This window comes from Puma concolor, chromosome D1, assembly GCF_028749965.1.
Source record: "Puma concolor isolate L17-30 chromosome D1, mPumCon1.1.hap2, whole genome shotgun sequence".
Taxonomy (NCBI): Eukaryota; Metazoa; Chordata; class Mammalia; order Carnivora; family Felidae; genus Puma; species Puma concolor.
The window spans coordinates 50,374,531-50,398,438 of record NC_141676.1 but is presented as its reverse complement, the minus strand read 5'-3'; the positions used below and the strand labels follow the sequence as shown (position 1 = coordinate 50,398,438).

The window sequence follows — 23,908 nt, the reverse complement described above, 5'->3', positions numbered from 1 at the left end:
ACCCCAGGGTCATGGGATCAAGCCCTGCATCAGGCTCTGCATTCAGTGTGGAGCCTGCTTGGGCTTCTCTTTCTCTCTCTCTGCCCCCCTTCCCCGCTAGTGCACTCTCTTTCTCTCTCTCTCTCTCAAATAAAATAAAATAAAATAAATAGAAATGCCATCTGATGTAGTAATACCACTACTGGGTATTTACCCAAAGAAAATGAAAGCAATAATTCAAAAAGAAGTATGCACTTCTATGTTTATTGCAGCATTACTCACAATAGCCAAGATACAAAAGCAACCTAAGTGTTTACCAACAGATGACTGGATAATGAAGATGTACACACACATATACCAATACACAGTGGAGTATTACTAAACCATAAAAAAGAATGAGATCTTGCCATTTATGACAGCAGGGATGAATTATAAGGTATTATACTAAATGAAATAAGATAGAAAAAGACAAAAACCACATGACTACACTTACATATGGAATCTAAACAAACAAACAAATCCTTAAACACAGAAAACAAACTAATCATTGCCAAAAGGGAGGGAGGTGGGGGGATGGGCAAAATAGCTGAAAGGGATTATTAAGAGGTACAATCTTCCAGCTATAAAATAAATAAGTCACAGAGATGAAGAGTACAGCATAGGGAATGCAATCAACAATACTGTAATAATGTCGTAGGGTGACTAGACTCACTGTGGTGAGAAAAGCTGTTGGTGCAGGATGAAAGCAGGCAAATTCAGGAGCAATGTCCTTAAGCAAGCAGTAAAGGGGATGGGGATCCAATGCCCATCTAGAAGGGTTGCCCTTAGACTGGAGAATCCCTTTTGTTCTCACTCTCATCTACCTGGGCTGAGTATCTTCTCACGTAGTCTCATCCCTGTGCTGCTTTATGCTTCCACCATTGGCTTTTACTGCTTTCATGTTTTCCAACTCATTCCACAGAGGGGAGAAAAGATCCAGATTTGTTCTTTGTTTCCCGCTCCTTCAACCATATGTACCCAGCTCCTTCCCCAAACACACAGATCTACATAATGACTAAGTCCTACCAATTTTACATCCTTCACATCTCTCAGATATGTCCCCTTCCTCATCATCCCTACTGCTGCTACTTCCTTCTTTCAGATCTGATCTTTCACCGGGACTATTGAAACAATCTCTTAATCTCTCTCTCTGCCTTCAACCTTAACCCAGTTCTCATCAATCCTCTTATCTTCTGACATCTTTCTAGTAAGGGAAACTCCTCATGCTTGACACTCCCCACTATCCACAGAATGAAGTGCAAATTCATTGACATGGATGTCAAGGCCCCTCATGATCTGGTCCTTATTTATTTTTCCTCTGTCATCTCACTATTTTTTCTTACATGCAGTCCTGTATCCTACCCACATCAAACTCCTTTCCCCTATTTATTTTTTCCTTTGTCATCTCACAGTCTTTTCTTACATGCAATCCTGTATCCTACCCACGTCAAACTCCTTGCTTTTCATGCTTCTAGGCTTCCCACGTTGTTTCCTTTGCCTGGAATGCTGGCTTGGTCACTTACATATCTCTGTAGCTGCACTCTGGAATCTCTCTTGATCCTACCCCCTTCATCCAGGTGGAGACAGCTATGTTTTGATGCCTCCACTGAGCCTGGAAAAATGTCTGTTATGGTACTTGTAACATGTTATTGGACTATATTATTTCCTCACTTGCCTCCCTTACTAGACAATGAATGGACCTAGTTGAAGGTGGTAACAGAGTCTTATTAATCTTCGTATCCCCCATTCTTTGTAATGCATCTAGAATTTAGTAGGAATTAATGTTTATGTTGAACGACTAAATGAATGAATAAAAAATAAATGGTTAAAACTTAGGTCTCCTTTTGCCTGCCCAGGACAGGCACAGACTTCCCTGCCTCCCCCTCTTGTTGATATATGACCTGAAGAACAATACAAAAAGTTACACAAAGCACTCAGTGCAGCCCAGAGGGCAGGTGTCAGTTCCCAAAGACCTCTCCCATAAGGCAAAAATCATATAACAGACTAAGAGTCTAAAAACCTGGGTTTCCTCTGGTCCTAGTCCCATCACTTCCTGGATGTACTCATGGAAAAGTCACCTAAATCCTCTGTGCCTCAGATTCTTTATCCATAAAACAGGAAAAACACTTGCTCTAAGTATCCTTACTACTAGCTGTGTGGCTAAAATGATGTACTTTTCAAAAGTGCTTGAACACCATAAATGGCTCCAGGAATATAAAAGAAATATAAAAGTAAATACAACACAGCTAAAAGACATCTAAGACTCTGCTCTGATCATCTCTTGCTCTTTATTCTAAAATCCCAGGTTTGCCCCTGGGAAGGCAGACACTGTGAAACGCAACACTCACACCACTGCCTTGTCAGCAGGCAGCCAGATCTGCTCTCGGCACAGGCGCGCATGCCAACACCGCAGCACTGGACTGGCCAAAACCAACATTTGCAGAGATAAAAGGAGAAAGAGAGAAGAAAGGGAAGAGAATGCAAAGGAGCAGAGGAGCATAAATACTCACATACAGACAAATATATAAGACAAGTGAGTAGGAAACAAAGAGTATGAACTAAGGGTATGGAAAGAGAAATTTAAAGAAAAATTAAAAAAAAAAAGAAATTTAAAGAAGAAAATTTTAAATTTAAAGTGTGTGTGTGGGTGTGTACATAGACAGAAAGTGAGAGTTAAAATGCAAACTATCAAACTATGTGCCCTTTCCTCTGGTATTATTTTATAAGAATACAACCTAACCCTTTGCTTAGTGATCTGAGCCATTCTCCAGTAATATAGCAGTAAGCAGTCATGCTGAGGGATGCCAAGTGTACCCAAGGACTCTTTGGGAGGGAAGGCTATCTTTAATTAGTCCTTGATGACAAGAGATTTCTGAACTCAGCATGTTCTGGTGACAGGGCTTCTGAGAGTATCAATATCAGGAAGAAAACCAAGTTGGGGCCAGTTGGGGAAGGTTCCTATGGGTCCAGGAAACAGCCCCAGAGGTACCAAGATGGGCTGTAGACCACATCAAGTGAGCCTGTTTACAGATTAAGATTATACAGAGCCCAGCTTCCAATATGCTTAGTCTTTACCAAACAAGTGTCCAGCCTGCTTCTGAATGAAACTGCCTAGAAGTTGGCCATCCACCATTCTCGGGCTGTCCAATGAAGGTGGGCCCTTGTTGGCTCAGTGGACATCAGGATCCTACCACCACGCAGTGACTGCCCCAACTCTGGAGATGACATTCTCACCATATTCCCTCAAGGCCATACTCTGAGTCACACGGGAGGAGAAAGGGGAGGAAGTCTGCCTGAATCCTGTCAGCAAGTCCCAAAGTTTGTTCCCCAGGCTGGAGCAGGTGCTCAGTTCAATAACTCCCACTGAGATCCCACTCTGGGATGGTCCTGATAAAAAGCCAAAGGACAGGGAAACTCTCACAACTTGGACTTCCTGTTCCCAAAGCAACCTCATCTCAAATGGCTGGACCCCCACAACAGGGCCCAGGACAGCCTCATCCACCAAGTGGGGCTTCATATGAGCCACCATCTCTAGAGATTCTTGAGATCAACCACAGCTTGTCAGGGTAGGTAGAACAGTAGGTAGGGTCAGAGCAGAACTGGAAGGTTCTTTCACTTCCAAAAGTACATCTAAGAATCTACCAAAGTCACACCTGCCTGCCTTCCAGCTGATTTCTAGGGAAGCATAAGGAGGATTGGTGAGCTCTTCTCTGGGGGGGACCCTAAGTCCCCTAAGTAGTACAGAGCAGTTACAAGACAGAAGCCCTCCCTGAGGCAGGTAAAAATTATGCCTTACAGGAATAGCTCCCGGTAAAAATGAAACTGCTTTACAAAACAGAACCAGGTACTATGCAAAGCCAACAAGGAGAGAAATGTAGTTTCAGGAAACCATATTAAAGATACTTGTAATGGTTTTAAAATTTGGTCCCCCAATTCTCTGACATGCCTCCTATAAAAATGACCCCTCCTCTTTAATCTGGACTCTGTGACTGCCTGACCAATAGAATACAACTGAAATGAATCTGTCAATTTTCAGGCCCAAGCCTCAAGAAACCAGCAGCTTCTACTTCCTGTCTCCCATGCTGTGAGGAAGCCCAGGCCACACAGAGTGGGCACATATAGGTATTCTAACAGTCCCAACTGAGGTTCCAGAAATAGCCAACATCAACCCCCAGACACGTAAGGTAAGACACCTCTAGGTAATACCAGCCCCTAGAGTTACCCTACACCGTGAAGTCTTTCCAGCCAAGGACCCAGACATCATGGAGCAGGGAACAGCCATCCCTGCAGTGCTGTCTGAATTCCTAAGCTACAGACTCTGTAAGCATAATAAAATGGTTGTTTTACACCATAAAATTCCAGGATAGTTATATAGCAGTAGGTAACTGAACAGATTTCGGTACCTAGAAACAGAGTGCTGTTGAAACAAAATCCTAAATCAGTGACTTTGGGACTGAGTGACTGGCTATCAGGAGGGACTTAAGGGAAAGTAAGGAAAATGTTAGTAGAAGCTAGAGGAAGGGGACCCTCAAAAAACATTGGAAAGTCTGCTAATCCTGTCACCAGTGGTGACATGGAAAATAGAAAATATACCTAATTTAATGAACTCGCTTAAGGTATTTCCAAGTAGAGTGCTAAGGCGCCATCTGACTTCTAGCTGCATATAGTAAGAGAGAGAAGAGATGAGCCAAAAAAGGAAATATAAACGGGAAAGGGCTTTCTGTGTTAGGAGGTAACACTTGTTTCAGTCTCAGTCTCTCCAAACAAGAACAAAGCCCCTAATTAAGAAATGGCTTTCCAATTGTGGGGGCAGTTTTACTGCATGTGTGTATGTGCGTAAATGTGTAAAGTAATCAGACTGTATACTTAAGACTGTTCAGTTTATTATACTTTAATTATCCTTCAATAAATCTCTTTAAAAAATATCTGGAGTGGGACTGGAAGATCCTTGTCAAGACCTAAAAAATGTTTTCAAGCATTGTCTCATAAAATCTTACAGACAGACACACAAAAGGCCTTCTAACAATTTTAAGGGTAGGCCTGGCAGATCCTCTGTAAATAGTAAAGCGTCTAAGACTCTTAAGAACCAAGCAGTCTCACAGAGAACCCAAAGTGGGAAAGGACTCATGGTGAGGTGATTTGTACATGTGCCTTTTGTCTACTGCAGTGGATTATAAAGTGATTCGGAAGAAACTCACAAAGTTTTTAAAGGAACTATATCATCAGCTGGAACTGAGAAGCACAGAGACAGTAAAATGAAAGGAAGGCTCTGGACTCTTGAAATACTATGCACATGAAGCAGTTGGAGAAAACTACTCACCTGTAATAATGGACTACTTTTTATGGAAAAGGAAAAATAAGAGTCGGGATAACCAAAAGCCCTGAGGATGGAGCCAGAGACAAGGTAAATGCCTCCAAGGCAGTAAAACCAAGACCTAATCAAGGAATTGGTAATTTGTGCCCTCACTGAATATAAGAATTACAATGGACCCCTAACTGCTGTGTGGCCTCCAGTGTTCCCCTTTCTGAAAAGAAGTATCTACAGCGGTTACTCTAGGCCTGTCCCACCGGGGTATTTTGGGTGGCAGATATAAATTCTCTTTAGTTTATAGGTCTTCACATCAAGAGGAACAGTACTCAAGGAACTGCACCCAATGAAAGGGACTGCACCCAAAGAGTTTCATCTATATCTGGACCTGACTTACATGACAAGATCCTAGAATTTAAGCTGATGCCATTAAAAGGAGGAGACCTGGGATCTTAGGGGAGAGACTGAGTGTATTTCACATTTGGGAAGGATGTGAATTTTTGTGATCAGAGGGCAGACCATGGCAGATTGTATTTTCCAAAGAGAGTGCCCACAACCTACCCTATCTCACATGGCCTTCTAGCAACGTGATGTTGATAATCCTCTCATCAAGTGGGAATTAGTTTATACTGTGATTTACAGTAAGAAATATGTAATTGATCTTAGTCCCATTTCTGGCACAGAGCTCCTAAATCCCTTGGAATTGCCTAAATGATGACAGTGATAACGGTGTCTTTTGTTATGCTAATGAAGTGACTTTTGGACTACACCTAAACCTGAGGGCTGTTTGCCAGGAAAACCAACTTTGAGATTAGAGGGCTGGAACTTTCTGTTCTCCCTTGAACACCAAGGAGAGGAGGGGGCTGGAGGGTGAATCAACCACCAATGGCCCATGATCATCCTCAGTCATGCCTGTGTAACTGAAGCCTCCATAAAACCCAAAAGGGAAAGGTTTAGAGAGGTTCCAGCCTGGTGAATCAGAATGCTTCCACACGCCACTATGCCAGGCCCAGGCTCCCCAGGACAGAAGATCCTTTGCTTGGGACCTGGCCCTATGCATCTCCTCATCTGGCTGTTGATTCGTATCTATTAATATCCTTTGTAATAAACTGGTAATCTAATGAGTAAATGTATTTCTTGAGTTCTGTGAGCCACTCTAGTAAATTAATGAACTCAAGGAGAGTTGTGGGAACCTCTCATGTTTTAGGCAGTTGGTCAGAGCACAGGTAACAACCTGGGCTTGAGATTAGCATCTGAAGGAAAGGGCCCTCTTATGAAACCGTGCCCTTAACCTGTGGAATCTGATGGTATCTCTGGTAGATAGTCTCAGAATTGAGTTGAACTGTTGGGCACCAAGCGGATGTCAGAGAATTGCTTAGTGGTGTGGAGGAACACCCTCACACACACCCCCACGTTGGAATTGCCGTGCAGAGCTCTTTACCTTGAACTTCGGCAGACCTTTGTTATCTCCTTAATCAACAGAGTAAAACAGAAAAAACACTGTGTAACTTCTGAGGCTAGGTCATTAAAATGTCATGCATTTTCTGCCTTGTTCTCTGGAGATGCTCACTCTTGGAATCCAGACATCATGCTGTAAAAGCATGCAACCAAACACAGAGGCCACACGTAGGTGTTCTGCAGCTGAGATCCCAGCTGACCACCAGAATCAACAGTCAGACATGTAAGTGAACAAGTCTTCAGATGATTCCAGCCTCCAGCCACTGCGTCACCAATGCTGCAAGGAAAAGAGACAGGTTTTCCTAATGAGCCCTACCCAAATTGCAATTTGTGAGCAAAATAAATGACTATTAATGTTGTCAGCCACTAAGTTTAGGGTTGTTTGTTATGTAGCAATAAATAACCAGACAAATACTGATGACATCATGGGTGGATTCTAGGAAGCATCTCAAGTAACGGGGGGCTAAGGCCAGAGGTTCTCCTGAGAAGTAGCCTGCTTTTTTACCCACAGCCAGTACTCTCAGGAGACTTTCCCTATCTGCTAGCTCTTACCCTCTTCCTGAAATCCAGGCACAGGGTCCAGATCTGTGTCCACTTTAGCAGTGGGATCTCAAGGCCTCTCTGGATTTCACTACAATCAATGTCTCCCTCTGCACAGAAACCTGTAAATATAAGTTGAATTTACAGTTCCACTGTCAATTAGCTATGTGGGTTTTAGCTTCCTCATATGTAACATCAAGTAATTGAGCCAAATGAATCCCAAGACACCTCCAACTTTAACATTCCAAAAGAGTATCTGTTGGGCCTCCAAAGAGTTCTAATTGAGTAGGGGAAAAAAGACCCACACAAATATCCACTCTATGAGCTACTATATGATTAGTGCCATTTGGAGGCTCCAAACTCAGGATTCTAAGTGTGAATACAGAGAGTAGAGAAATCCTTCTTAGCTGGGTAGTTAAGAAAAGCACTGGGAAAGAAGTAACATCTGCATCTAGACTGGCAGAAATGCAAGTTTTGCATTAGGCAATAGTGAAGGGTAAGAGTAGAAAGAAATATCAGGGCTTTTTATGAAAGCCTTACAAGCCAGGCCAAGTTTGACCATATCCTACTTGACAATAGTTTTTGAGCAGGGAGATCCCAGGAATGTTTAGAGGGAGGTGAATGTAGTGGCACAATAAAATAATAGAAGGATCAAGAGAGCTAGGCTTGAGTTCATCCTCCCATTAGCTTTGTATTTGGGGGGAGCACCTCTTCTTTTCTATGTCTCAGCTTCCCAATCTATAAAACAAGTGGGTGAATACTGAATGAGCTCTAAGGTTATTTTCAGTTATGCTTTTCTAAAAGTCTTGGGACTGAATGGAAAGGGAGCCCAAAGTTGGTAAGACCTACTAGCAAGATACCATAAAGATTCAAATAGCACAGCAGCCTATTCTCCAACAGGCTCACTGCCCAGACATCTCATCAACTGGCCAAAAATAGTTATCATCTTCCACAGAACAGGCATTGTTCCAAGCTCAAAGGAGAAGGAAAGAAGTCAATCAAAGTCCTTGACCTCCAAGAAGTCTACATTTTTATAGGCACCCAGGTTTCTTGCACCTACATCCAGAGGCAAGGTTCCCAAACACAATACCGACTGCCCATATTTCCATGTGGCAACAACCGGGTGCTGGAGGTTCACAGTGCAGAAGCTGTTAAGGTAATCGGCAGGCATAACAAGTCTCCTGAGAACACCCCCTGCTGCCTGCCAGGCCTTACAACGAAAGTGAAATTCCCGGAAGGCAACAAGTAGCAAACAAAGTTCACCCCACACAGGTGGCTGAATTCGCTTTACACACAACACTTCCTTGTTTGCAAGTCACCACTCTGCTTCTAGTCCCACCCCAGGTCATCAACACCAGCATCATGAAGCCTGGCCTCCGAGATCCAGGGGACCTTTGAGACTCCCACCTCCCACTCCCAGAAATGAATACGAGCTAGAGTGGGAACAACCTGTGGGAGGGTGTATCTGGCAGCTAAGGGTGAAACAGTGTGCCTCTCCTGCCCCATCAACAAAGAGAAAGGGAAACCTGCTCCAAGAGACCAAAACATAGCAAAGAACAAAACGTTGGTGGTCAAATGAAAAGGCTTAGATTTCTTCCTCCTGTGTATCCTGCCAATGAACACTGGGCTGCAGAAGAAAAGGAAGGAAATAAATAAGCAAAACACCCACCCCCACCCCCCCACACACAAATAGAATGGAGTCCAGGATCCTTAACCCATATTGGCTCAAGTGAAATCTCATTCAAATTAAGGGCACAAACTTGCAAATACCTATCCTGACAGTTCCACAGGGTCCCATCCCACCTTTCCCACCTTTCCGTGCCTCAGAGTACCTTCTACCCCCAAAGTGAGATACAAATGCCTCCTAGTACCACTGGATTCCTCTGCCTCCATGTGGATGATGTGGAGGTCCCCAAAGCAGTCAGGGAGTCAAACACCTAGCTTTCCCAAGCCCTAGTACCCTCATACTTCCCAACCAAAGTTCCCATCACACCAAGGAGTCTTTTCCCACTGAGACCCCTGGGCTAGCAATGATAAAAAGGGCCTTGGGTCACTGCTAAACATCTATTGAAAGGTCAGACTAAGAAATTCAGGTGCCAAGGTCATCAATCCAAGTTGTAAATGCCTTGACGAAAGAGAATGGGTCATTCTTCTTTGTCCCCCATTGTCTACCACAGAGCCTGGCACCTGAGAGCAAAGCCCTCAGAGTTCATCGACAATGACTTCCTAAATGAGCTGGTGATTTAGTGCCCTACTCAGCCCAAAGAATACCCCCTAGAAATGGCTGCGGGTGAAGACAGCCAGAGAAACCACCAGATGACAATTTCAAAATAGCACCCACAGTCCAAGTGGTAGCCTCTGAGAGAAGGATACAGCCAGCCACAGAGGCCTGTGACTCCATGCTAAAAGCCCAGGAAAGGAGGGAGGAAGGGAAGCAGAAATATGACAGTAAAGAAAGGAAGTGAACACTTAGAGGGGAGGCTGGAAGAATTCTTTTTTTAGGCACATCCGACGCTCAGATATTTACAAACATCATCTATCATGTTATGATGGCAAGCATGCTAGGAAGTTCAAGGAAGAGCAATTTCTAAAAATATTTAAAACATGTAGGTATATATTTTCCAAACAGAAACAGGTACCTGTCTGTCAGTGGCCCAGATTCTGCCTTGTGACTTGCTGTAAAACCTCCATCTCCCATTCCATCCCCCACATAGTAGAAATTGGAAGAAAAAAAATGAATATTTAAAGGAGTTGAAGGCTGCTGGTATGGTAATTTCTAATGCAGGTCTTAAATACACTATTTCTTTAAAATTAAGAATAAAACTATACAATCACAAATAATGCTTATTTTACTGCTACAGTCTCATATTAAAAAAAAAAAAATGGGAATCTTAGTTCCCAGTCTCCATCTGCCAACTCAGTCTCAGTGACACATGCCACCAGACCAGTGAGAGCCCAGCAAAGAGGTTCCCCAGAAGCAGACAATGGGAGATAAAGACTCTAATATCTAGATCTGCTTCTGCTGTGGCCACCAACATGCCCTGGGAGAGTTCAGGTTTTCTACCTGTTTTACCCAAGAAGTTGTCAGTCCCTGCCATTCTCTGGCTCACCCAGTTCAGGGACGCAAGTATGCAAGAAACTCTACCTAGGTTAGAGGAGGTGCAAGGGCAGGAGGTAGGGGCTGTTCTTGTTGGTCTTGCTGCCACAAAGTGGCTATCCAATTTGTGTGCCTAAGTTCCAGAATCTCCCAATCTCTGTCTGGTTGACACAATCCATCCAGGCCATTTCCATTGGGACCAAACCTCGAATGTGTGGTACAGGAAAACTCCTCTTGCCTCGTTCACACCAGTCACTCCTTTAGGGACGATGTGCAGTGTTCCATTCTTTCAACCATATCTTGATTCCAGTTCTGAATGAACCAAACAACTTCCGCCAGCTCTGGACAGACACCCCATCAGACTCACCCTGGCACTGCACAGCCCAGACACGCAGAGAGGAACTAGCCCTATCCCAGCCTAAGCTGAGCATCCTTCTCACAGCTATCCATTCTACTGGTTGAGGTCCCAAAAGTCAAATTTATCCACCTTAGATTCAGCAGAAGAGGCTAGAAAAGGTACATGGCTTTAATAAAAGAGCCCAGAGGTTCTTCGAGGACATCAGCATCCAGCCTCAACCAAAACTTTTGAAGCCCTGGTGAGAACAGTACATCTATCTTTCAGCTCTGGAAGCTTTCATCCCATCATAGGGAAGGAGCTAATATTTATTGAGAAGCTTTATGCCAGGCACTACACTAAGCACTGACATATATTATGTCATTTAATCCTCACAGCAACTCTGTGAGGTAAGTACTATTATTATTATTTCGTAGATGAGTAACTAAGATTTTAGAGGGCATAAGAAAGTGTCCTGAGATCTCACTATCTCAAATCCAGAGCTGGACTTGAAGCCAATTGTATATGATTTCAAAATCTGTGGTTTTTCTATTGTTCTACATTCCCACTTTTAAAAAGAAAACAAAACCAGGAAAGTGGATTATAGCTTACGCTGAGTAAAATTCCCAAGATGCTTTGTTTACAGCCCAGCCTATATTCTTGTAGAACCTGGACTTCTCTGCTTGGAACTTGTGCTAATATGCATAACTGCCTCTCCACCCCTAACCCCAATGTGGTCAACTTCCCTCACTACAGTGTAGCCTAGCTCAGGCACAGCCCCCAAGCTGTCCCCATCTTAGGAAAAAGGATACAGCCAGGAGAACGTCAGCTGGTTCTTGCTGGCTCCATTCCTGGAGCCCTAGGCTCCTTCAACAGCACAAATCAAAGTGTTTTAGGGTCCCTGTTTGTTCTCCCCTACGAACACTTATAGAGCTGAAAAATGGCATAAATATTAGAGATGGTTTTTGCTTCAGTGTCAGCATGAGCTGGGCCAGGATCATTCACCTGGCTGACCATCAGAGTCATGATGATAATCATTTACATTTTGGACCAAAGCCATATGGCTGCCCCTTGATGCCACCCTCCAGTGAGCCCCATTCCCCCATCAGTGCTCCCCTGCTCACCTGCTCAGAGTCCCCCGAGGGGCCTTAGTGCCTCCAGCTCCGTGGGTGATGCTGGAATTCTTGTTGGCAGTCATGGTCATTTCGGCTTTCTGAAAACCCAGAGCCCTGCAAAGAAGACAAGGCCTATAAGCCAAGTTTCCATGGGCAGCCAAAAGCACCTCAAACATTTCCAGATGACCTCCAAAACTGCCAAGAGGGTTTGTGTGGCGGTGGTAGGAAACACTTTCCCACATATATTTAATTCCAAGTGTTATGGCTTAGGAGGAGCCTCAAGGGACCCCTGATCTGAGTTAGGGAATGAGTCTAGGAGCTAACAGATAACTTACCACTTCACAGAAAATGACAAAACTCCATCTCCATCCTACCTCTTTTTGTTTCTTAGAAGTCCCAAACTTCTAGCATGCCATAGAGACTTTACAAATTCCATCTTATTTGCATACCTCCCAAACAACTATTTATTCAGCATTTTTCTTGAATCAACCTGAAACAGACTTGCTTGTCTCAAAATGTTTAACCTTGTTCTATACAAGTAATCATTTAGTCATTCAACAAATACAAATGTTTACTGAGCACCCATGTCCTAGGCACTGCCATCCAGCAAAGAATGAAACAAAGTCTCTGCCCTCAGGGAGCTTACATCTCAGTGGGGAGAAACAGGCAATAAACCTGCACATGTCACATATGTGTGATACATCAGTGTACATTTGTGTATAATACGTACAATACGAAGAAGAAAATGATGCAGGGTAGGTGGGGAGTAAAGAAGATATGTTATTTTATTTTATCTTATTTCACTTTTTTAAAATGTTTATTTATTTTGAGAGGGAGAGAGAGAGAGAGCGCGCGAACAGGGGAGGGGCAGAGAGAAAGGAGAGAGAGAATTCTAAGCAGGATCTGCGTTGTTAGTGCAGAGCCCAATGTGGGGGCTCCAACTCAGAAATGGTGAGATCATGACCTGACCCAAAATCAAGAGTCGGATGCTCAACGGACTGAGTCACCCAGCCCCCCACCAAGAATATCTGTTATTTAAAAAAAATTTTTTTTAATGTTTATTTATTTTTGAGAGAGAGACAGACAGACAGACAGACAGAGCATGAGCAGGGGAGGGGTAGAGAGAGAGGGAGACACAGAATCCAAAGCAGGCTCCAGGCTCTAAGCTGTCAGCACAGAGCCCAATGCAGGGCTCAAACTCACCAACCAAGAGATCATGACCTGAGCTGAAGTTGGATGCTTAACTGACTGAGTCACCCAGGTCCCCTGAAGATCTGTTATTTTAAATAAAATGTTTAGGGAAGAATATTCTGATAAAGTAACATACGAGCCAACACCATAAAATTATGAGCTATCATTTTTTTCTAACATCCATTAAGATAAAAGTAATATATGTTATGGTATTTAAGTACTGACAAAGTGAAAAATATCCATTCATGTACTGTAAAGAGTTAGCTAATATATCATTATCCTTTAGGGAACATTATTTTATGCTAAAATAATAAAAGGAAGAAAAAGGTTATAACTTAAGAGTACATCCAGATTGGAAAGGAAGAAGTAGAATTATCTCTTAGTTGCAGATGGTATAATCTTGTACACAGAAAATCCAAAGGATTCCACTAAAATACTCTTAAGCTAATATATAAAGTCAAGCAAGTTTTCAGGATACAGAGTAATATTTTTTTAAATCAATTTTACTTCTAAATAATGACAGTGAGGGATACCTGGGTGGCTCAGTCGGTTAAGTATCTGACTCTTGGGTTTTGGCTCAGGTCATGATCTCACAGTTCGTGAGTTCCAGCCCCACATTGGGCTCGGCACTAACAGTGCAGAACCTGCTTGGGATTCTCTCATGTTTGTTCTCTCTCTCCCTCTCTCTCCCTCTCTCTCTCTCTTTCTCAAAAATAAATAAACATTAAAAAAAATTTTTTAAATAAAAATAAATAAAAGACACCCATAAGTGGGGGATATTATTTGCAAATCACGTATCTGCTAAGAAGCTCGTATCCAGAATATATAAAGAATTCTTTCAATTCAATAATAAAAAGACAAATAACTCAATTAAGAAGTAGACAAAGGAAGGTGCCTGGGTGCCTCAGACAGCTAAGCATCCAACTCTTCTTTTCAGCTCAGGTTATGATCTCACAGTTTATGGGATCAAGTCCCACCTTAGGATCTGTGCTGACAGTGCGGGGCCGATTGGGATTCTCTCTCTCTCTCAAAATAAATAAACTTAAAAAAGTAAACAAAGGATTTGAATAGACATTTCTCTAAAGTTGTAAAATTTGCCAATAAGCCCATGAAACAATGTTCAACATCACTAGTCATCAGAGAAATAGAAATCAAAACTACAAGAAGGTATTGCCCTTGGGTATTGCACACCCACCAGGATGGCTATAATCAAACAGACAGATAAAAACAAATGTTACTATACAGAAAAAGCATTTGACAAAATAAAGCATCCTTTCTTGATAAAAACCCTCAAGAAAGTAGGGACAGAAGGATCTACTTCAAGTTCATAAAAGCCATATATGAAAGACTCACTGCTAATATCATCCTCAATGGGGAAAAACTGAGAGCTTTCCCCCTAAGATAAGGAACACAACAAGGATGTCTACTCTTACCACTGTTATCTAATCAGACAACACAAAGAAATAAAATGCATCCAAATCAGTAAAGAGGAAGTCTTTACTCTTCTCAGACAATGTGATACTCTATGTGGAAAACCCAAGAACTCCACCAAAAAACTGCTAGAACTTATACACGAATTCAGCAAAGTCGCAGGATATAAAATCAATGCACAGAAATCAGTTGCACTTCTATACACCAATAATGAAACAGCAGAAAGAGAAATAAAGGAATTGATCCCATTTACAATTGCACAAAACACCATAAAATACCTAGAGTAAACCTAACCAAAGAGGTAAAAAAAATCTATACACAGAAAACTATAGAAAGCTTATGAAAGATATTGAAGAAGACACACAAAAAAAGGAAAAATATTCCATGCTCATGGATTAGAAGAACAAATATTGTTAAAATGTTGATATTATCCAAAGTAATCTACATATTCAATGCAATCCCTATCAAAATAACACAAGCATTCTTCACAGAGCTAGAACAAACAATTCTAAAATTTGTATGGAACCAGAAAAGACTCCAAATAGCCAAAGTAATGTTGAAAAAGAAAACCAAAGCTGGAGGCATCATAATTCTGGACTTCAAGGTGTATTACAAAGCTGTAATCATCACGACAGTGTGGCACAAAACAAACACATAGATCAATGGAACAGAATAGAGAACCCAGAAATGGACCCACAAACGTATGGCCGACTAATCTCTGACAAAGCAGGAAAGAATATCTAATGGAATAAAGACAGTCTCTTCAGCAAATGGTGCTGGGAAAACTGGACAGCGAAATGCAGAAGAATGAACCTGGACTACTTTCTTACACCATACACAAAAATATACTCAAAATGGATGAAAGACCTAAACATAAGATAGGAAGCCATCAAAATCCTAGTGGAGAAAACAGGCAACCCCTTTGACCTCAGCTGCAGCAACGTCTTACTTGACACATCTCCGGAGGCAAGGGAAACAAAAGCAAAAATGAACTATTGGGACCTCATCAAGATAAAAAGCTTCTGCACAGCAAAGGAAACAATCAGCAAAACTAAACAGCAACGATGGAATGGGAGAAGATATTTGCAAATGAATATCAGATAAAGGGTTATTACCCAAAATCTATATGAGAACTTATCAAACTCAACACCCAACACACAAATAATCCAGTGAAGAAATGGGCAAAAGACATGAACAGACACTTCTCCAAAGAAGACACCTAAATGACTAACAGACACATGAAAAAATGCTCAACATCACTCATAATCAGGGTAATACAAATCAAAACCACAATGAGATGCCACCTCACACACGTCAGAATGGCTAGCATTAACAACTCAGGCAATAACAGATTTTGGTGAGGATGTGGAGAAATGAACCATTTGCACTGTTGGTGAGAGGGCAAACTGGTGCAGCCACTCTAGAAAACAGTATGGAGGTTCCTCAAAAAATTAGAAATAGAACTATCCTACAACCCAGCAATTACACTGCTAAGTATTTATCCAAAGGGTACAGGAGTGCTGATTCAAAGTGGCACATGCACCCCAATATTTATAGCAGTACTATCAACAATAGCCAAAGTATGGAAAGAGCCCAAATGTCCATTGATAGATGAATGGATAAAGAAGATGTGGTACACACACACACACACACACACACACACACAGGAATATTACTTGGCAATCAAAAAGAATGAAATCTTGCCACTTGCAACAACGTGGATGAAACTAGAGTATATTATGCTAAGCGAAATAAGTCAGTCAGGAAGACAAATATCATATGATTTCACTCATAAGTGGAATTTAAGATATAAAACAGATGAACATAAGGGAAGGGAAGCAAAAATAATATAAAAACAGAGAGAGAGACAAACCATAAGAGACTCCTAAATACAGAGAACAAAGTGAGGGTTGCTGGCAGGATGTTGGGTGGGGGGATGGGCTACATGGATGAGAGGCATTAAGGAGGACACTTGTTGGGATGAGCACTGGGTATTATATGCAAGTGAGGAATCACTAAATTCTATTCCTGAAATCATTACAGTATATGTTAACTAAATTGTATTTAAATTTAAAAACTCTGTAAAGTAATGGTGTAAAATCAAGTTGATATATATGTGTGAGTTTGTATATGTATATGTATACGTATGTTCATACTTATGCAGAACTCTAGATTTTTTTCTTGTTAGCATAAAATTTAAATTTTCATGAAGAGATATGCCACTTCTTGGACTTATTTGATGGTAGAATTCCTTCCCACTTTTTTTCTCAGAATACTAATTTGTGTCTAGAACAGGGGTAGGTAAATTTTTCTGTAAGGCCTAAATAATAAATATCTTAGGCTATATAGGTCATACAGTCTCTGTTCCAATTACTGAACTCTTCACATAATATGAAAATAGCCACTGATTGTATGTAAATTAATAGGCATAAACGATTACGTTTCAGTAAAACTGTATTTACAAAACCAAGTGGTGAATGTCTGGGATTTGGCCAATGGACCATGGTTTCCTGACCCTTGCTATAGTAGAACATTTGTTTACTAAGACAGTTTAGATGATGTTACAGGACATTATATTCACTGATGGTTTATAAAGTGCTAGAGTAGACCAGGCACTTTATCTAGCTCTATCCACTGCAAGCCTCAGAATCTTGAGTCCAATAGTTAGGTAGAGCATATGCAATAAAGATATCTGTAAAAATAAGAGAATTAAAAATTAAAAAATTAAGGGGCACTTGGGTGGGTCAGTCTATTAAGCATCTGACTTCGGCTCAGGTCATGGTCTCACGGTTCATGGGTTCGAGCCCCACATCAGGTTCTGTGTTCACAGCTGAGAGCCTGGAGCCTGCTTCAGATTCTGTGTCTCCCTCTCTCTCTACCCCTCCCCTGCTCATGCTCGGTTTCTCTCTCTCTCTCTCTCAAAAATAAATAAATGTTAAAAAAAATTTTAGTGAGGCTGTGGAGAAACTGGAACTTTCATTCATTGCTGGTGAGAATGTACAATGGTGCAAACATTTTGGAAAACGTTTTGGCAGTTCCTCAAAAAGTTATACACAGAGTTACCATATGACCCAGCATGATCCACTCCTAGGTTTATACCCAAGAGCAATATAACTGTGTCCACACAAATATCTGTACACAAATGTTCCTAACAGCATTATTCATAGTAGCCAAAAAGTGGAAACAAATCCAAATGATCATCAGTGAATGAATGCATAAACAAAGTATGGTATATCCATACAATGGAATATTATTCACACATAAAAAGGAATGAGAAATACTGATACATTCTATAACATGCATGAAACCTCATGCCAATTTCACAAAATGTCCAGAATAGGCAAATCTATACAGACAGAAAGTAAATTAGTAATTGCCTAAGTTGGGTTGAGAGCGGCACACTTGGGAATGACTACAATGAGTTTGGGCTTCTTTTTGAGGTGAAAAAAAAGTACTGGAATTAGATAGTGGTGATGGTTGCACAACTCTGAACATACTAAAACAAGTAAAATGTATGAATTTTATAGTATGTAAGTTATATCTCAAGATAGTTGTTCAAATAAAACTTAAGGACAAAAAAAAAAAACCCTTTTTTTAAGTGCCCTGAGGAGTGGATGTGAGAGAGAACACAACTGATACACCAAGCATATTTCTAGTGTGAACGTACATTCTGGCCTGAACTAGCACCCCCTTCCTGGAAGCTGAACAGCCATTCTCACTCTGATTGGTATTCCCATCACACAGACCAAAATGAAGTATATTTGGATGTGAAAGTTAAACATATTTGTTTACATCCAGATGGCTAACAGAACCATGAAAAGATGCTCAACATCACTCACCATTAGGAAAATACAAATCAAAACCACAATGAGGAACCACCTCACACCTGTCAAAATGGCTAAAATTAACAACTTAAGCAACAAGAGATGTTGGTGACGATGTGGAGAAAGAGGAATACTTTTGCACTATTGGTGGAAATGCAAACTGGTGCAGCCACTCTGGAAAACAGTATGGAGGTTCCTCGAAAAATTAGAAATAGAACTATCCTACAACCCAGCAATTGCACTACTAGGTATTTATCCAAGGGATACAAAAATGCTGATTTGAAGGGACACATGCACCCCAATATTTATAGAAGCACTATAAATGTGTGTGTGTGTGTGTGTGTGTGTGTGTGTGTGTGTGTATACACATAAAATGGAATATTATTTTAGGGTATGTATGTGTGTGTATATATATATATACACACACACACACATGTATATATGTATATATATGTGTGTGTGTGTGTGTGTGTGTGTGTATACATATATATATATATGGACTATTATTTGGCAATCAAAAAGAATGAAATCTTGCCATTTGCAACAACATGGATGGACCTAGAGGGTATTATGCTAAATGAAATAAGTCAGTCAGAGAAAGACAAATATCATGTGATTTCACTCATATGTGGAATTTAAGAAACCCAAAAGATGAACATAGGGGAAGGGAAGGAAAAATAAGAAGAGAGAGGGAGGCAAACCATAAGAGACTCTTAAATACAGAGAACAAACTGAGGGTTGCTGGAGGGGTGTTGGGTGGAGGGATGGGCTAAATGGGGGAGGGGGACACTTGTTGGGATGAGCACTGGGTGTTATATGTAAGTGATGCATCTCTCAATTCTACTCCTGAGGCCACTATTATACTATATGTTAACTAACTTGGATTTAGAAAAAAAAAAAATTAAACATATTTATTTACAGCCACTAAAGGCCTTAATCCTAGAGGCTGTCTTACTTATTACCTTGGTGCAGAATAGCAATTGGTCTCAATGGCAAAAAATAAGCCCAACCGTAATTTTTGTTATCATTCCTAGTTCTCTCCTAATTTCAATATGAAATGCACTTCCTCTAATTTCTTTAACTTCATCATGGAGGCTCTCCAGATTGTGTTTTTATTGATGGTGGGAGCAGGTAAAGTGGGAGTTGGAAAGGGAGGAAGAAGCCAGCAGGCATCAGGTGATAGTAATGAAACATCCCTCCATTGTGAAGACTGCAGATGCTTTTGAAAGAAAACCAAACCTGAGACTCACTTTTATCCTTCATTAAGCAGAGAAAACCCTTCTCTATCTGTTAGGGAAAAAAATCTTTAAACCTAAGTATACAGCATAATGTTAGTGATGATGGTGATGATGAGGATGATAATGAGGAGGAGGAGAAGTCAATCTTGCACCAGCCTGTGCACACTGGCTCTCAGCCCCATGCCAAGTTAAGTGCTTGGCATATGGCTGTGTGCACAACAGAAGGAAGGGAGAGAAAAGGCAGCCTCTGGAAGCTTTCCCAGGCCAGTTCTCAGGGTCCTCAGGGAGCACAGCACTACAAGGAATCAACTTGCTAAGTATGAGCTTTCAACCGTGCCCATGGTAACAATGGTCACAATAATCATCATAACCCATCAAAACAACACTAGACATGCTCTAGCAGCTCCAGGGCAGGTCCTTAGGGAAAGGGCAGAAGATCTGTGGAAAGACCAGAAACTGAAAAATATTAAAATAACATGATAAAAAATATATTCTTTCTTCTCCCATATTTCCGATCTAAGGAGGGTGGACCCACTGCTCACAAATGCTTTTACGTAGTTGAATATGAGAACACAGAGCCAACTTAGTAAGAAAGAAAAATACAGATGACTTTGACATTTCTTGGGCCAAGAAGAAAAATCCTGTGAAGAGGTAACCAAGAGAGGAGTGGATCAAAATTGTTACAAGGCCTATGGCAAGGACTCTTGATCACACTTCTGCAAGATCGCAGCTGCTAGCCTCAAAAGTAGCCTAGGAGTTCAGGCATCTTGGGCAGGCACTGCTGAGAACCCCAGACAGGCCTGCTAAGTCAGAAGAACAGAGATGCCAACTCATCATCCTTCCTCCCACCTGCTCTCACTAGGCCAGGTCTATCAGCTCAGGGAATAATCTAGGGGCTTGAGGAACTAAGGCACAGGCTAACCCTTTACACCTGAAGCTCAGACGTGAGCACTCTGCATGGCTGGCTTCCTGGGGGGCACTGCTTCTCCCAGGGCCCTAAGAGCAACTCCAGGTTCTCATCTATGCTTTCAGTCTGATACCTTGGCTAGTCGGGCTGCAAGGAGAGAAGACACTCCAGTTAGAGGAAATAGCCACTGAGCATGGAGCAGAGAAGGGAACTGAGACACTGTTTTGTTCTCAGGCCCATCAGTGGCAAAGTCCAAGAAGAAACTGCTTGTTTAGAAAGTGAATTGTTCAATTAGCATCTACGACCAATGACAAATTGCTCAAAACCCTAGCTCTAACAAATTATAGACAACTATCTGAAGAGTCAGGACTATCCAGAGAAAGGACTATAATTAGGTACCCCCAGAATTTTTCTATAAACTGCATTGAGACAGACAAACCACAGTCCCAGGTACTTGAGGTGCAGTGGGAAGAACACCTGATTTGGGGTCAAATAACTAAGTCCAACCCTGCCTCTATGAACTGCTAGTTAAGTGACACTGAACAAGTGAGTTTCAAAGACTAAACTTTGTCACTATAAGAGCAATAATAATAACATGACCTACCTCACATGATTGCCTGGCATACAAAAGCTTAATAAAAGGTTTTTCTTCCAGATCATGCTTCTGTGGGTGTGAAAGGCAACCATTCTTGACCTTAAGTCATTTTCAGAGTCGCTGGTACTGTCATTCAATCTGTTTGCTATACTATGCTAAGCACTATGCAAACGTACTAGAATATAAAAATGGACAGACACGGTCCTTGCCCTAGAGGATGTAACAATAAAGGGACAAGAGTCAAGTAAAAAGTGTACCCCAGGAATGTCTCATAGGGAAGTGACATTTGAAGTGAGCCTCAACCTATTTGTTACCCATAGTTAGAGGGCCTAAGGAAAAGCAAAGGTACATTTATTAAGACATGCTGCTACATTCTTTATATAATTGTAATACCTGAAGTTATAAGTGCTTCACATGTATTAAATCACTTAATCCTAGTAACAACTTTATGGAGTAGGTATTATTTACACATATCAAGGAAACCAAGGTACAGAGCAGTTAAATAGCTTGCCTCAAGTCACTTGGCTAGAAAGTGGCCACACAGGCACTTGAGCCTGCACCAGTGCCACAGCTCAGAGCCAGGACCCTGCATTATCTCTAATCATCTTCTGATTCTGCTCTCACCATCCTGCAAGGTAGTGATGATACAGGCCCATTTTTCCAATCAGGAAATTTAGTTTCAAAGAGACTGAATGATTGGCCCAAGATCACTCACGCAGCGAAGAAACAGAACAGGAATGTGGCCTCAGCTCTGTCTGACTCCACTGTGCACTCACTTGCCTTAACATCAGTGGGCTGCTTGTTAAAAATAGAGTCCCAGGCCTCACCTCCACCTCCTGAATGAGAATCTATAGGAATGGGGACTATAAATTTGCATTTTAAGCTAGTTTATACACCTGTAAGTGTGAAAACTTCTGTCCTACCACTTTCTGAGGACTTGGGAAGGTACAAAGGGTCACTACTGACTATCCTCCTAAGGATTTTCCCAGCTATAAGCAAATAAAAGATGGATGTTCATTCAGCTCCTCTTCCTCCTCCCACCCCTCAGCTGCTCCCACCCTGCACAGAACCACTGACCCTCAAAGACAAAGGAGCAGGTACAATATGAGATCTATAATACAATATGGATAATAATATGAAAGCATTATCAATGTCTCCTCTAAACAGTTACTCAATTTTCTGGTGTGCCCAGTGTTCTTATATCTCAAAACAACTCTTCCTGCCACTCACCTCTGGTACCTAACATCCACCTTCCTCACTTTCTCCTCACTTTGAACTCCTGGGAAAAAGAGTTTATACCTGAAGACATAAACTGGTGTCTGCAAGACATAAACTGATGGTTTGCAAGAGCAAAAAAATATGTCTTATCTGGCCCTCCCTTTATTTTTAAATAATTTGAATTGTCAAACATTTTATTTTTTTTTAACATTTATTTATTTTTGAGAGAGAGAAACAGAGAGTGCGCAGGGGAGGGGCAGAAAGAGAGGAAAAAACAGAATCTGAAGCAGCTCTAGGCTCCAGGTTCCAGGCTCTGAGCTGTCAGCACAGAGCCCGATCGATGCAGGGCTCGAACTGGTGAATCACAAGATCATGACCTGGGCCGAAGTCAGAGGCTCAACCAACTGAGCCACCCAGGCACCCCTAGTTGTCAAACATTTTTAAAAAGTGTGTGGGTACAAATAAAATGCAAATAAAAATCAGATTCTGGCTTCTCTTGAAAAACCAGAAAATCTGATGTCACTGCATTTCTGTGTGGCAACAATTGACTAGACTGAGTAAAAGTGGCCCATTTATTTTTTATTTTTTTTTTTTTGAGAGTGAGAGAGACAGTGTGAACAAGGTAGGGGCACAGAGGGAGAGACAGAGAATCCCAAGCAGGCTCTGCACTGTCAGCGGGGAGCCTGATGCGGGACTCAAACTCAGGAACCAAACCATGAGATCACTGACCTGAGCCGGAACCAAGAGTTGGACGCTGGACCGACTGAGCCACCCAGGCGCCCCAGAAGTGGCTCACTTAGATGCAGCAAGCTCTCTCCAATTTACCGCTGTCCCTGCCCACCCAGTGCCTACAGCTGGCCAGCTTTACCCAGCTCTGTGACCTGACTCTATCAGCAGGTGAGTGCTACAGCCCCAGCCTGAGTCCCAGCAGGGAAAGGTTAGGAGGTACCATACCAGAAGCATGCTTCCTGTGGAGCATCCACACAAAGCCTCTGTACAGCTGGGCCTGAGCAGTGCAGGGAAGAGGAGCCTAGTCTAGTCCAGGGCACTGCCTCTTAGTCACTTGAAACCCCCCATTTTCTCTCCTCACTGTCACTGGAGGAAAGACCTCTGAAAGGCTCCCAGCTTTTGCTCAGGCTAGCCTTCATCTTGCAACTCTCTCTCCCACTTCTTCTCCCTACAATCCAATCCCAAGACCACAGAGAATATCTGTGTTCTCTGAAGGTCCAAGAAGGGACCATCAGGTCAGTCTCTTAAGGGAGTTCCTTCTGAGGGATGCCCAGACTCTAAGAATGAACCTTCCTATCCTAGAGCAAAAAAAAACCTGTTTCCCTTTGTTTAGGTGATATTTCTAAATGTCTGTATGATACTTTTCTGCAGGCCTAATTGTGGATGTGACAATATGCCTTGCCCTGAAGGAGGAGACATATGAAGCTTGAGAGTGATGAGGAATAGACACAGGCATTTGGAAGAAAGCCTCCCATTTTGCTAGGGTTAAAGTCGCCATTGAGAGGAAAGACAGTCACTGTCAAGCACTCTGTTTTACTGGTCCAGGTAAGAAGTCAAGACACCTGACAAAGGAAACCTCTAAACCATGTAAGAGAATTTCTGCTAACAACTACATTCCACTCATT

The 23,908-nt window shown here is 41.9% G+C and overlaps 1 protein-coding gene and 1 long non-coding RNA gene across 10 annotated transcripts in view; both read right to left on the bottom strand.

Moving 5' to 3' along the window:
* DENND2B (DENN domain containing 2B) overlaps positions 1–23,908 on the bottom strand; it is a 178,466-nt gene that overhangs the window by 39,099 nt on the left and 115,459 nt on the right. For all 9 annotated transcript variants that reach the window (XM_086678036.1, XM_086678039.1, XM_086678035.1 and 6 more), the window contains one exon: positions 11,880–11,984. In XM_086678036.1, the coding sequence (XP_086534162.1) occupies positions 11,880–11,959 (80 nt within the window). In that variant the 5' untranslated portion in view covers positions 11,960–11,984. The remainder of the gene's footprint in view (positions 1–11,879; positions 11,985–23,908) is intronic.
* Positions 224–11,869, bottom strand: LOC147576672 (uncharacterized). Its single transcript, XR_015241028.1, has 2 exons — positions 11,568–11,869; positions 224–1,630 (listed from the first exon to the last, which is right to left on the bottom strand). It is a non-coding gene; the product is annotated as an uncharacterized LOC147576672 (long non-coding RNA).